This window comes from Nerophis ophidion, linkage group LG14, assembly GCF_033978795.1.
Source record: "Nerophis ophidion isolate RoL-2023_Sa linkage group LG14, RoL_Noph_v1.0, whole genome shotgun sequence".
Lineage (NCBI taxonomy): Eukaryota > Metazoa > Chordata > Actinopteri > Syngnathiformes > Syngnathidae > Nerophis > Nerophis ophidion.
In genome coordinates, this window is record NC_084624.1 from 45205500 (window position 1) to 45219466 (window position 13967).

At 39.4% G+C, this 13967-nt stretch overlaps 1 protein-coding gene across 1 annotated transcript in view; it reads left to right on the forward strand.

Annotated features, from left to right (window-relative positions):
• LOC133568743 (ras-related protein Rab-8A-like) overlaps positions 1–13370 on the forward strand; it is a 28710-nt gene extending 15340 nt beyond the window's left edge. Inside the window, exon 8 of the mRNA XM_061920853.1 lies at positions 7877–13370. Within this exon, the coding sequence (XP_061776837.1) occupies positions 7877–7966 (90 nt within the window). The 3' untranslated portion in view covers positions 7967–13370. The remainder of the gene's footprint in view (positions 1–7876) is intronic.
• Positions 13371–13967: the final 597 nt, after the last annotated feature.

Genomic DNA, 13967 nt, shown 5'->3' on the forward strand with positions numbered 1-13967 from the left:
GAAAAATGCTAGTTGTGCTCGGCATCATGATTTTTTTTTTTTATGCTTGAAGTAAGAAATTATTACTTTAAAAAAGTAGTCTTATACTTGAGTGTTAATGACAATTCTTTGCAAGAGTTGATATTGTAGTTTCAAGCATGTTTTACTCAATATAGGTAATCAAATCTTAGCCACAAGCTGTAATATCTTACTGAGATCATTTCGGACCAAAACCTTTTAAAACAAGTAAAACAAAAAAATAAAATCTGCTGAGTGAGAAGAATGATCTTTTCAGACTGAAAATAAGCAAATATAACACTTGTTTGAAATATTTAATCTTACTTAGAGTTCACTTTTTGCAGTGTATACAAACAATCATGTAAAACATTTATATGAGTATATAGTTTTAGTAAGTGGATAAATGCAGGTTTTTTCCTGAAGTATTCTGGCCTCATTGTTAAGAATGCACTGATGTTAAAAACAATGTACACTTCATTGCACATGTAATGTATCACTATATTGATGATTAAATCTGTTAGAATTCCACAAAAGAGCGGTCCGGTTTGCATGTGCCGAACGACTGCTTCAGTGATCGCTTTGTGCACTGTTCTAGTACCTAGTCTACTATGTAGCACCTAGTGTAAATGACTTTGCCACAGTAAGATGTTTTTTAGGTGGAGTTTGTTGTTGTGGCTATCTTGTTCGCCTCGTAAAGAGTTGCATTTCTGCATTCGGCTCGATACTGTTTCAGATGCTGTAATAATTTAGTTGTGCTTCTGCCTTTTTTAAACAAACTTTGCAGTAGGGCTGGGCGATATGGCCTTTTTATTAATATCCCCATATTTTTAGGCCATGTCACGATACACCATATATATCTCCATATTTTGCCTTAGCTTTGAATGTACACTTGATACATATAATCACAGCAGTATGATGATTCTATGTGTCTACATTAAAACATCCTTCTTCATGCTGCATTAATATATGCTCATTTTAAACTTTCATGCAGAGAGGGAAATCACAACTAAGTCAATTTAGCAAAACTGTATTTATCAAACAGTGGAACAAACATTCAAGTCATTCCCAAGACAGACAGAGCAAGATTGTCAGAGACATTTTAAAACAAGCTATTAGTGCACTTTTGTGCATGATGTCACTAAGATGACATATCAAAACAACACTAAATTAAAGTGCACTTTTTGTACAGAACACCACTACAATAGTTAAAAACAAATAAAATGCACTTTTGTGCATGATGTCACACATTATATTTCAATAATTGTCAAATAAAAATGAGCTGCATAATAGGAAATCAAACAGCCTATGTCCTTCGTTCTGTGGTAGGTTCTTGCGGATGTTATCTCCTGTTGTTGATTTTTTTCTATACGTTGTTGATCTGGAAATAGTTGCTTCTGCATTTTGTGGGTGTGGCACCGAACGGAGATATTGACATGCAGAGTTTCAACTTCTTTATTCTCTTGCGGATGGCTTTTAAAATGATGCTACATATTAGCAGTGCTGCTACTTTTTGTAGCAATGCTTTTGCCGCATAATTGTTCAACATGTTCCCGCTTGAAGCCAAACCACCGCCAGACGATGGACCCCATGCTTTTTTTTCTTGGGACATAATTCTTCCTCCATTTGTTACCGGATTCGCACCTTCTCTCTCTCGTATTACCACTCGCAACGCACCGTTAGCATCACAGCTAATGTTACCCATGTAGCTACCTCTCTGCTCGGAGAGGGCGTGTGACGTTGCACGCGTGACGTGTGTAAGAAGGTGCACTTGTTTAAGTCTCTGTGAGAGGGAGAGACAAAAAAGTGAGAAACGCAAGCAGTGTAATGCCCGCAGCTAATAGCAACTGCGAAAACATATACTCAAATATCACGATGTAGTAATTTTGTATATAGCACAGAGACAACCCACAATATATCGAGTACATCGATATATCGCCCAGCCCTACTTTTCAGCGTGCAGTCATTTGTTCCATGCCTGTTGCCGCAAATCTAAAGCACTGGCAACACTTTTCTTTTCTTTGGAACAAACTTCTCGCTCTCGTTAGCATTAGCCATGTTTTGCTGGACTTGTGGATCTCCGCTAAGGAAGTAATGGGGTGGGCTTGGGCTACAGAAGCTCATGGCGCCCAAAAAAAAATGATGCAGGAACAAGAGGAGAAAAACTTTTTATTTTTTTTTATTTTTAAACTCATCTGCATTATCAAAGTCTATTTTATCGATATATCGCCCAGGCCTACTCACTATTTAGCTAACCACCCAGCTAGCAGAGTTGTCGTTTTTGTTCGCACTCCAAGCCACAGCTACAGCGTTGGCGACTGTTCACTTTGCTGGTAATCATATTTGGATGATTACAATCCGAACACTTTTTAGTCCCGAACCAGTTTTAGTTCTAGAGCAGAGGTGTCAAAGTCATTTTAGCTCACTGTAGATTGTTTTCTTTGTTCAAAAAATAGATGAAGCACATTCTGTTAATGCATAAAAAATGTTTTTTAAAACTTGCATGTTGCGGCTAATATTATTTTTTTCTTCATTTGTCATTATATACTTTCTGAATGAATGATGATGTAATGTTCACCAGTCAGATAGGTGGAATTGAGTCTGGCGTACATTTAAAATGCTCCCACTGGTGTTAATTTTAAATCTGTCGGATTAAATGATATGAAAATCAAATTGCAGGATGTTATAAATGTAATTTACTCATTAATGTACTTAACATCACCTGATTTATTCTGTACATACGCAACATCTACAGCAAACCTTGTGAATTTGGACTCATTTCAATAATCACACATGAAGTTAGAAGGGAAAACATATTTCAGCATATTTATGTGCACCCAGAAAATGTTTTCCCAGTCATAAATACACCTCCAAATGAACAGATTATCAAACTCATTCATTTGGGTAGAAATTCCAAAGGTTACATTACCAACATCTTTGACGGTCAAGGCATGAACGTAACAATCAATGTTTTGTATACTATCATTAGTAAGCAAAGTAAGTAGTAGTGTCCAAACACTGAAGTGTTGCAGGCATAGACATCTTATAAGTAGACGCAGCATTGGCTACTGTGATGCGAGAAATTCGGCCGCCATCTTGAAGTGGTGATGAGGAGCCAGCGAGCAGCTTTAACTGACAGTTGACTGGTAGAAAACAAAGATGGTGTTCAGCTTTTTCCGGCTCAAATGAGCGGACTGTTGAAAATAGGAATCGGGTTTTTACTTTTCATAAGTAAAATTTAACATTAACGTACTATTTGTTGTATTTTCTGAAAATAATATTACCACAGAGAAGGAGCAAATATCTTCAATAGTACTGAAATCTTAACCGCTAGCTAACAAGAGTTTGACCACATTGCTTGTCAATTTGATTGATTGATACTTTTATTAGTAGATTGCACAGTTCAGTTCATATTCTGTACAATTGACCACACCCGAATACATTTTTCAACTTGTTTAAGTCGGGGTCCACCTCAATCAATTCATGGTACAAATATATACTATCAGCATAATACAGTCATCACACAAGTTAATCATCATAGTATATACATTGAATTATTTACATTATTTACAATCCGGCGGGTGGGATGATGAGCTTTGGTTGATATCAGTACTTCAGTCATCAACAATTGCATCAACAGAGAAATGGACATTGAAACAGTGTAGGTCTTACTTGGTAGGATATGTACAGCCAGCAGAGAACATAGTGAGTTCACATAGCATAAGAACAAGTAAATACATTAAAAGTACATTAGATTATTTACATTAGGTTATTTATAATCCGGGGAGATGGGATGTGAATGGAGTAGGGTATTAGTAAAGGGTTGAAGTTGCCTGGAGGTGTTGTTTTAGAGCGGTTTTGAAGGAATATAGAGATGCCCTTACTTTTACACCTGTTGGGAGTGCATTCCATACTGATGTGGGATAGAAAGAGAATGAGTTAAGACCTTTGTTAGATCGGAATCTGGGTTTAACGTGGTTTGTGGAGCTCCCCCTGGTGTTGTGGTTATGGCGGTCATTTACGTTTACAATGAAATGAATTACATTTAAAAATGTCATACTTGAATAACAAAGTGAAAATAAATGATGAAAAAGCCAACAGGGGTAAAAGTTAGAACCACAGTCCAGATTGTGTATGGGGGGGTAATATATGTTAGCTAACTCGACAATCAGATGGACAGTGACTGTACAGAATTACACAAGTCTAAATTTAGTCTAGCTTTTCCAACCCAATTTTGTGCATCCCACCTTTGTGAAATGTGTGGGACTTTTATCCAAAGCGCCATACATAAAAATACATATAAAACAATCACTGTAAACATTAAGTGAAGAATGTAATACAAAATATCAATACAAAGTGTCAAGACAGAATAAACTCTCTGCTGCTGCAGCAACAGAGATACACTCTACAGGTCCTTAAAAAATATATATAAATATCTAATTCATTCATACATTGTTTATGTGGGATATACACACGTGTATATATAACCTAGTCATATTGTTTCTTCAATTTAAAAATAGCTGACTGTTCCCCCCCCTTCTCTGGGATTATATTCCCAGTTTTGATCTTGGACGTCTGGTCACTTATATTGTATAAGAATATTCTATTAATGTTAAGAAAACTATGAAAAATTAAACACGCCAGAACATGTGTCCTTTACCATTGCTACACGTATGACAAAAGAGCATGAAAATCAGTGGTATTCAGTGAGGTAAGATAAATGAAATGCGCTGACAGTTCATTACTCCTGCCAAATGAATTGCACTGAGTGGAGCGGTGCACCACTCCAAGATGGCGGCCCCACGTCTTGTCAGCGCCAGTAGGCAGGAGCAGTCTATGCTGCTTACCCTTATAAGATGTCAATGGTTGCAGCTATGGGCTTCACGGTGGCAGAGGGGTTAGTGCGTCTGCCTCACAATACGAAGGTCCTGCAGTCCTGGGTTCAAATCCAGGCTCGGGATCTTTCTGTGTGGAGTATGCATGTTCTCCCCGTGAATGCGTGGGTTCCCTCCGGGTACTCCGGCTTCCTCCCACCTCCAAAAACATGCACCTGGGGATAGGTTGATTGGCAACACTAAATTGGCCCTAGTGTGTGAATGTGAGTGTGAATGTTGTCTGTCTATCTGTGTTGGCCCTGCGATGAGGTGGCGACTTGTCCAGGGTGTACCCCGCCTTCCGCCCGATTGTAGCTGAGATAGGCGCCAAAAAAGGGAATAAGTGGTAGAAAATGGATGGATGGGTTGCATCTATTTCTACACAACACATAGCTTCACCTCCTCTGAAGTCATATAGGCTCCTGCAGCAGGTCACTCAATGAATTACTGTAGCGACATCCAGTGGACACATAGAGAATGGCAGTTTATTTCATTCAAAAATTTCAGCTCATTTTCCTACATGGGAAAAACTTGTCTCGCGGGCTGGATAAAACCTGTGGGCCATGTGTTTGACAGCCCTGTTCTAGAGAATCTAGTAGCAACACTTACACAAGGGTGTGTGGCTACATTGCCTAATGAGAAATGTTTTCTGAGGTCTTTGCATGCATTCAGATAACATTTTTAATGATAATAATGTTAGTAAGTGATCTACTAAAAAAAACCCAAACCATTCTCTGGTACAATTCATGGGGCATGTAAGTGTCAAAAGGACACCCAAAAGAGGTTGGTAGATGAGACTAAATCTAAAGGTACAAAATAGTGACGTAGAAATTGCAGGAATGTAGTCTTGATTTTTCAACGTTTTATTTGGGGGTTTGTGTGGCAACGCTTCGTGCTGACAAACATTTTCCTCACATCCCTGAAGGACTGTGTGACTGGGACTAACCAGTGTGTGCATTGCACACTATGCTGGTGATTATTTCATGTTTAGATAGATAGTACTTTATTGATCTATCTATGTAAACATGAAATAATCACCACCATAGTGTGCAATGCACAAAATGCTCAGTCCCAGTCACAAGTTTGTGGATTTTTGACTCGTTTTCCGCAAACAAGTTAAGGGGCGGTATGTATAGCTTGGTTGGTAGAGTGGCCGTGCCAGCAACCTGAGGTTTCCAGGTTCCATCCCCGCTTCCGCCATCCTTGTCACTGCAGTTGTGTCCTTGGGCAAGACACTTTACCCACCTGCTCCCAGTGCCACCCACACTGGTTTAAATGTAATTTAGATATTGGGTTTCACTATGTAAAAGCGCTTTGAGTCACTAGAGAAAAGCGCTATAATATACTTCACTTCACTTCAAACAAGATTTGAATTTAAATCTCTACCATAGAACTTTACCAGTGCACGCAGCATGTCGATTTATTTAGAGTAATCCTTCGTTTTTTGTGTATAAATGGTACCGGATATGACCCCCTTTGCTAATAAAAGCGTCAAAAGTGAAGGTGCTGTAAGCCGGAGGCTGACTACATAACTAAATTGCTTGCTCAGTTGTCTAGCAACCAGAAGCTACACGGCAGGACTGTGAGTTTGGACACATTTAAAACCTTTCTGATCACACCCAAATGATCTCTAAGACAGGCGGACACAGCAAGGACGCACAGTACAACAATTGCGGAAATAAATTCACCAGAAGTGCCGCTAGCCTCGAAACGCTTTGAAATGGCTGCGCCCACGTGCACAGGAAGTGATGTCATCCATGTGGCAGCCCCCATAGGGCTTCTAGTGGTACACAAAATGAATGAATGAATAAATGAAGCGTTCATACGCCGGGTCATGGTCCGGACAGAGGCACACTTTTCGCAATGTTTAAGTTAAAGTACCCATGATTGTCACTCACACACACTAGATGTGGCGAAATTATTCTCTGCATTTGACCCATCACCCTTGATAACCCCCTGGAAGGTTAGGGGAGTTGTGAGCAGCAGCTGTGCCGCGCCCGGGATTCACTTATGGTGATTTTATCCCCAATTCCAACCCTTGATGATGAGTGCCAAGCAGGGAGGTAATGGGTCTCATTTTTATATTCTTTGGTATGACTTGGTCGGGGTTTGAACGCACGATCTACGGATCTCAGGGCGGACACTCTAACCACTAGGCCACTGCTAAACGATCGTAAACGGAAAAAAGACGACCTGAATCGAGGTTCCACTGTACTAGCCTTGAGTGTGTTCCACTTGCCGGTAGCCGGAGGATCCTCCATGCGTCATTAATCTGGCGGTCAACGAGGCGTCCAGCATCGCCACGACGTGGAAATACTTCCTCACATCTTGTGGAATTCTTCTCTCTTGGAAATTGCCTTTCATGCGATGAAACCACAGGCGTAAATTGTTCTGCTAAAAGTTTGTCATCCTGATTGTCCGGTGAAGACGGCGCCAACATTACGCCTCCCGCCGTCATATATCCCAGCATGCACCGCGTGCTTCTTCTACGAGGGAAAAGGAAGTCCGCGGCTACTTACCGCTTCTTCTACGGGGAAAATAAGGTGGGCGGCTGCTGACCGTAGAAGAAGAAGCGCACTTCTTCTTCTACAGGGGAAAATTAAGTCAACGGCTGTTTATCGTAGAAGAAGAAGCATTTTTCTTCTGCCGTAGTTGCGAGACCTGTTGTGGCTCAATATTGGTCCATATATAAGGCGCACCGGATTATAAGGCGCACTGTCAGCTTTGGAGAAAATTTGAGGTTTTTAGGTGCGCCTTATAGTGCGGAAAATACGGTAATCAGAACAAACATAAAGCGCATTTGGCGGCAATTCACATTGAACAGTGCATTTTTGGATGTTTAAATTGTTTCGAATTCTGCCCATCATATGACACCGCCATAGTTTTGTCTGAATCCAATATGTGGCTCAGAGGGAAACATTTTAGGTAGCTGTGTGACAAATGCTAAGTTTTGTGCTGTTTGAGTGTCGGCGCTCATATTTCTGAGCTGTTGTGTTGCTTTTCCTCAGGAGGGGAACATGCCGCAGGGGAGCAGCCAAGGAGTCAAGATCTTGGAGCCCCGCAAAAAGACCAGCTTCTTTCACTGTAGCCTCCTCTGAGGACCCTTTTTTTTTTCCGAGGCCTTTTTTTTAGAACCCGCTCCATCCAAATAGATCTGCGCTCACTCACCGTGAGCGCTTGCTCTCCTTTTTCCTTTCTCGCTCCCTCATCCTTGTGGACTTCTGCCCTTCTAGTCTTCACAGTGGAGGACTCTCCTCCGATTGTCCTCTTCTAAGCGCTTCCAGTGGTGCATCTGCAGGAGATTCTTTGTGGATCAGAACAACCCGGGGATTGCCCACGTCGCACGAACGCAGGCTTGTACTGATGTTTGCTTCCTTGTTTGTCTGTCATGCATCACACGATCCCGAGCACAGCCATCGGAGGGTTACTCCTTTTGGGTTTTTGGGAGAGGAATCATACAAATGTGATGTGTTGAATTCTTTTTTTTAGGAGAGCTTTGTTTTGCCAGAAACTGACAAGCTTAAACTGCCGAAATGCACATGTTTACTTTCATGTTACATTCACATAGTGTTTAACGCACGGGCTATCTCTCTGGCCTGTGCTCGACAATCATTTCACTTAATCTAACATGAATTGATCTATCTAAAAAAACAAACAAAAAAAAACAGCCTCATAGTTGCCGTTTACATAATCATTTTTTAAGATTTTTTTGTTTTTTATTCGGTGTAAAGCTAAATGACATTTCTGGCATCTCATCCCCCCTCAGCTCTCCTGGCACTTTACACAGTAGCTCTTGTTTTGTGCATCGATTCCAACCTGCAATACATTTCCTCGGCGTCACTTTGGGAACCGTTTGGGAGAAAATGTGGTTTTACTGCCAGTGACGCCAGTATTTGACTGACAACCTCGCCCTTTGCATTCATGCCTCTGCATTTGTATTGTCTATTTATAAGAAGCTCTTTTTTATATGGTGTTATTTGTACAGTAGAATTTATTTGGCTTTATCCGCAACAACTGACTTAAAGGCGTTAGTACTGTTCACAATCAGGCTTAGTAGTCAGTATTTCAAGGAAGGTGCACACGTTTCAACAGGTCTGCCAAGCTTCCATTAACATCAAAGCCACCCTGTTTGTCCCTCACTCAATCGTCCTACGCTAGGGGTCGGCAACCCAAAATGTTGAAATAGCCATATTGGACTAAAAATACAAAAAAATATCTGTCTACCATGAATTTATTAACCAAGATCCCCACTTAAACAAGTTGAAAAACTTATTGGGGTGTTACCATTTAGTGGTCAATTGTACGGAATATGTACTGTACTGTGCAATCTACTAATAAAAGTTTCAATCATTCAATCAATGGAGCAGCAAAACATTAAAAGCCTTATTACATACGGATAGTGTGTCATGAGGTATAAATTGAATTATGAGGACTTAAAGGAAACTAAATGAGCTCAAATATAGCTACAAATGAGGCATAATGATGTAATATGTACATATAGCTAGTTTAAATAGCATTTTAGAATCAAATAGCTTGTTGTCATGCTGTGACCAAATATGTCTGATTAGCACACTACACATTAGTCAATAACATCAACACAACTGACGTTATAAGTTTGGTGGACAAAATGAGACAGAAAAAGAAGTGGCATAAAACACGTCTTAGAAAGTCGGAGAAAGTTATACATGTAAACAAACTACGGTGAGTTCAAGGACCGCCAAAATTAGTAGGACAAAACGGCGCTGGCTAAATACTCAATTCAGTGAAGCATGTTTAATATAAACTGTGGGCTTTATAGCAATTAGGGAGATTTGAGTCATGTTTGTCCTCTACAGAAACCATATTAAAACAAAAAATATGTTTTTTTCCCCTCATCATTTCCATGTTTCATACATTTTTGAAAAAGCTCCAAAGAGCCGCGGGTTGCCGACCCCTGTTCTACGCCAATCTCTGCTTGTTTTTTTTTTTTTTGTCGTCTCAGTTTTTCTTTCCTGAACCAAGTCATTTCGGACCTTGTGACCTCCATTTGTCTTAATTGCTTCGTTTGGTCCGGTAAGCTATGCATCGTGTACCTTGGACCTTTTTGTATGTGCTTTTATGAATGTCCTCCTTTTGAGCCAAAAACAGGACCGTCCTCCTGTATAGGAAAACAACTATTTCAATGCAATCAATCTAACATTTTGGGTTAGTGATGCACTTTCCTTCCCTTTCTTTGTATCACTTTACATCCCATTGCTTTGCACAAAGCGATTAGGTCAGCTGTTTTGGGCGCGTTCACATTTGTCACATTTGGTTCAGTTGAACGCAACTCTGGTACGTTTGTTCTACTAGTTCATTTGTGCGAATCTTGGTCCCCTTACAAGTAATCTTGGTCCCCTTACAAGTAACCTTGGTCCCCTTACAAGTAACCTTGGTCCCCTTACAAGTAACCTTGGTCCCCTTACAAGTAACCTTGTTCCCCTTACAAGTAACCCTGGTCCCCTTACAAGTAACCTTGGTCCAGTTCACTTGAGCTGAAATATGAACACTGTTAGGAGAAAAAGTCTTCTCTTTGTGTGAGACAACAGCCCTCTTTAAAAGTATGTTTTTGGTGAAATTTAACATACCGTATTTTTCGGATTGTAAGTCGCTCCGGAGTATACGTCGCACCGGCCGAAAATGCATAATAAAGAAGGAAAAAACATATATATGTCGCACTGGAGTAGGGCTGGGCGATATTGTCTTTTTTTAAATATCGCGATATTTTTAGGCCATATCGTGATATACGATATATATTACGATATTTTGCCTTGGCCTTGAATGAACACTTGATGCATATAATCACAGCAGTACGATGATTCTATGTGTCTACTAGGGGTGCACCGAAATGAAAACTTGTGGCCGAAGCCGAATAAAATTTAAACGCTTGGCCGAAGTCCGAATACCAAATAATGAATGCAGTTTTTCACAATTTTTCTATATTGCATAAATAGCCTAGAATAAATATTTAGACATGTTTTTCAAATAAAGTAATTTTTTTTATTGAATATTGACATTTTTTAAATAATCCAGTAGCCTTTGCTTTTCAAAAAAAGCACAAAGTTTTTCATTTATATTAGGCCTTCAACAAAACATGCATTCCCCCCAAAAATAAAGTGGATAAACCCACAACAAATGAATTATTGTCCTTTTGGCAAAAATCTGCTTAGCCACAGTAGATATGCTAATAATGTAAACAGAAGGCTCAAGTAAATCTCAATTAAGTGTGTGCTTGTAACCTCATACACTTATACAGGTAGCCTACACAACAGGCTAATAATGTAAACAGAGGCCCCACTAAATCTCAATAAGTGTGTGCTTGTAACCTCATACACTTATACAGGTACACAACATATCCCAACGTCACCGCGTCACTGCACGTTGGTTGATTGCGTCAAAAAATTGCGTCACACGCCACTTTTTGGCCTTATTTTTAACTCATTCCACCGAAGGCCGAATGTGGCTTTTTTTGCCATATTCGGCCGAATATATTCGGTTACCGATTAATCGCTGCATCCCTAGTGTCTACATTAAAACATTCTTCTTCATACTGCATTCATATATGCTACTTTTAAACTTTCATGCAGAGAGGGAAATCACAACTAAGTCAATTGACCAAAAGTGTATTTATTAAAGTTATTAAGCAATGGCACAAGCATTCAAGTCATTTCCAAAACATAAAGTGCAAGATTGTCGGAGACATTTTAAGTGTCAAATAAAAATGAGCTGCATAATAGGAAATCAAATAGTATTTGTCCTTCACTATGTGGTATGTTACTACGGTTATGAAATTCTCTTCATTCTCTAGCGAGTGACTTTTCAAATGATGCTACATATTAGCAGTAATGCTACTTTTCATAACAACGCTTGTGCCCCACACTTGACAAATTACGGTTGTCTGTTCGACATATTCCCACTTGAAGCCCAACCACCGCCCGACAATGGAAACCCTGCAGTTTTTATTGGGAATTAAGTCTTCCTTCATTTGTTACCAGATCCGCACCTTCTTTCTCTCGTACGGCTACGTTAGCAGCTAACGTAGCCCATTCTGCTACCTCTCTGCTCTGCGAGGGCGTATACGTACGTGACGTATGTAAAAATGTGCGCCTGCTTGTCTGTGAGAAGGAAAGACAGGAAATAGTGAGAAGAGCCTGAAGTTTTATGCCCGCAGCTAAAAGCAACTGCGTGAGAACGTATACCCGAATATTACGATATAGTCATTTTCTATATCGCACAGAGACAAACCTGCGATATATCGCCCAGCCCTACACTGGAGTATAAGTCGCATTTTTGGGGGAACTTTATTTGATAAAATCCAACACCCAAGAATATACATTTGAAAGGCAATTTAGAATAAATAAAGAATAGTGAACAACAGGCTGAATAAGTGTACGTTATATGAGGCATAAATAACCAACTGAGAAGGTGCCTGCTATGTTAACCTAACATATTATGGTAAGAGTCATTCAAATAACTATAACATATAGAACATGCTATACCTTTACCAAACAATCTCTCACTCCTAATCCATAAATCCCATGAAATCTTCCTAAACAACTCTGCCAACTCCAAAGGTATGCGCCGCTTCCTCTTGTCGTTTTCTGCTGCATATTTCACTAGGTCCAGCTTGTAATCTACAAGACATGATTTCCTTTTCGGTGCCATTTTTGTTCAGTTTTAATAAGTTACCGCCAACGATGAAATGATCCATTTTAATAGCTACGGCAGTAGCATATAGCAGTTAGCATCCCATGACCCTCCCCCACCGAATTCTTATTGGTTGACATGTGTGTGACGGTTGCTGACATTTTCTTCGTCTCTTCCGCGAATTAGATAAATAATATTATTTGATATTTTACGGTAATGTGTTAATAATTTCACACATAAGTCGCTCCGGAGTATATGTCGCACCCCCGGCCAAAGTAGGAAAAAAACTGCGACTTATAGTCCGAAAAATACGGTAATATACCAGAATATAAATATAACCTATATATTAAACCTAGCAGAGGACATTTCGGTTCTACAAAAAAACGCCTAATAAAATCAAGACTATGTATATGTTCCCTTGTGCAGCCTTTGGTTATAATACAAAAACACCTTTATGTTTGAACACTGAATGAACCAACGTGCTCGAGTAATGTTTTTTAGTTTTTTGGTCCGTACCAGAGTACCAAACCCCAAATGTGAACGCAGCCCCGTTGTTGTCCTGCATAGACGCTCATTATTCCAGTGTTTTATCAACCACATTTGCATCCTGCTCCAACAGACTTTAAAAAAAAAAAAAAAAAAACAGCACATTTTTTTTAAAATCTTACATCCTGTATTTTTACACTCATTTCATACATTTGTGAAGTACAACATAGTGAATATTGTATAATGAGATCTACTTATTGTACTGTACTTTTCTTATCTATCTGCAATTTGTAGAGAAATCTATACTTTTTGTTTTGTTTTGATGAAATAAAAACCGAGCAAAGTAAGAAACCACGCTCCGTCCTCACTTGTCGGCGGTGGCAGACTGTCAGCGGAAACTCGGTCAACCTTGTGTCCCCGCAATGGGCCTCGACCGCTCTCTCTCTGCCCGGCGTGACCTGCGTCTTTTTTTTTTTTTTCTTTTTTATGAATTTATTAATCAATCCAACAAAACAATACATAATGCAATCAAATTCCAAAACCGAACCCGACCCAGCAACATTCAAAATAGCAATAAACAGAGCAATTGAGGACACACAAACATGACACGGTACAATCTAAAAGTAGTGAAACAAATATAAATATTAGTAACAATTTCAAAATAGCAGTGATTAAAAATCCCCTCATTGATATTAGCATTAAAAACGTAAATACAAAAAATAATTTAGAAAAATGAACAATGCATCACATCTCATTAGCTTGATAACACACAGTGTCCAATATTTCAAGTCATGTTTTGGTTCATTTAATACTTAAAACAAATTTAAATAATGGATCCCGTATTCCAATATATGACTCATTATTATCTAAACTAAATGCAGTTTTTTCTACTGATATCATCTCCATAACTTGTGTATACCAGTCAGTACGAGTTGGACTATCAACATC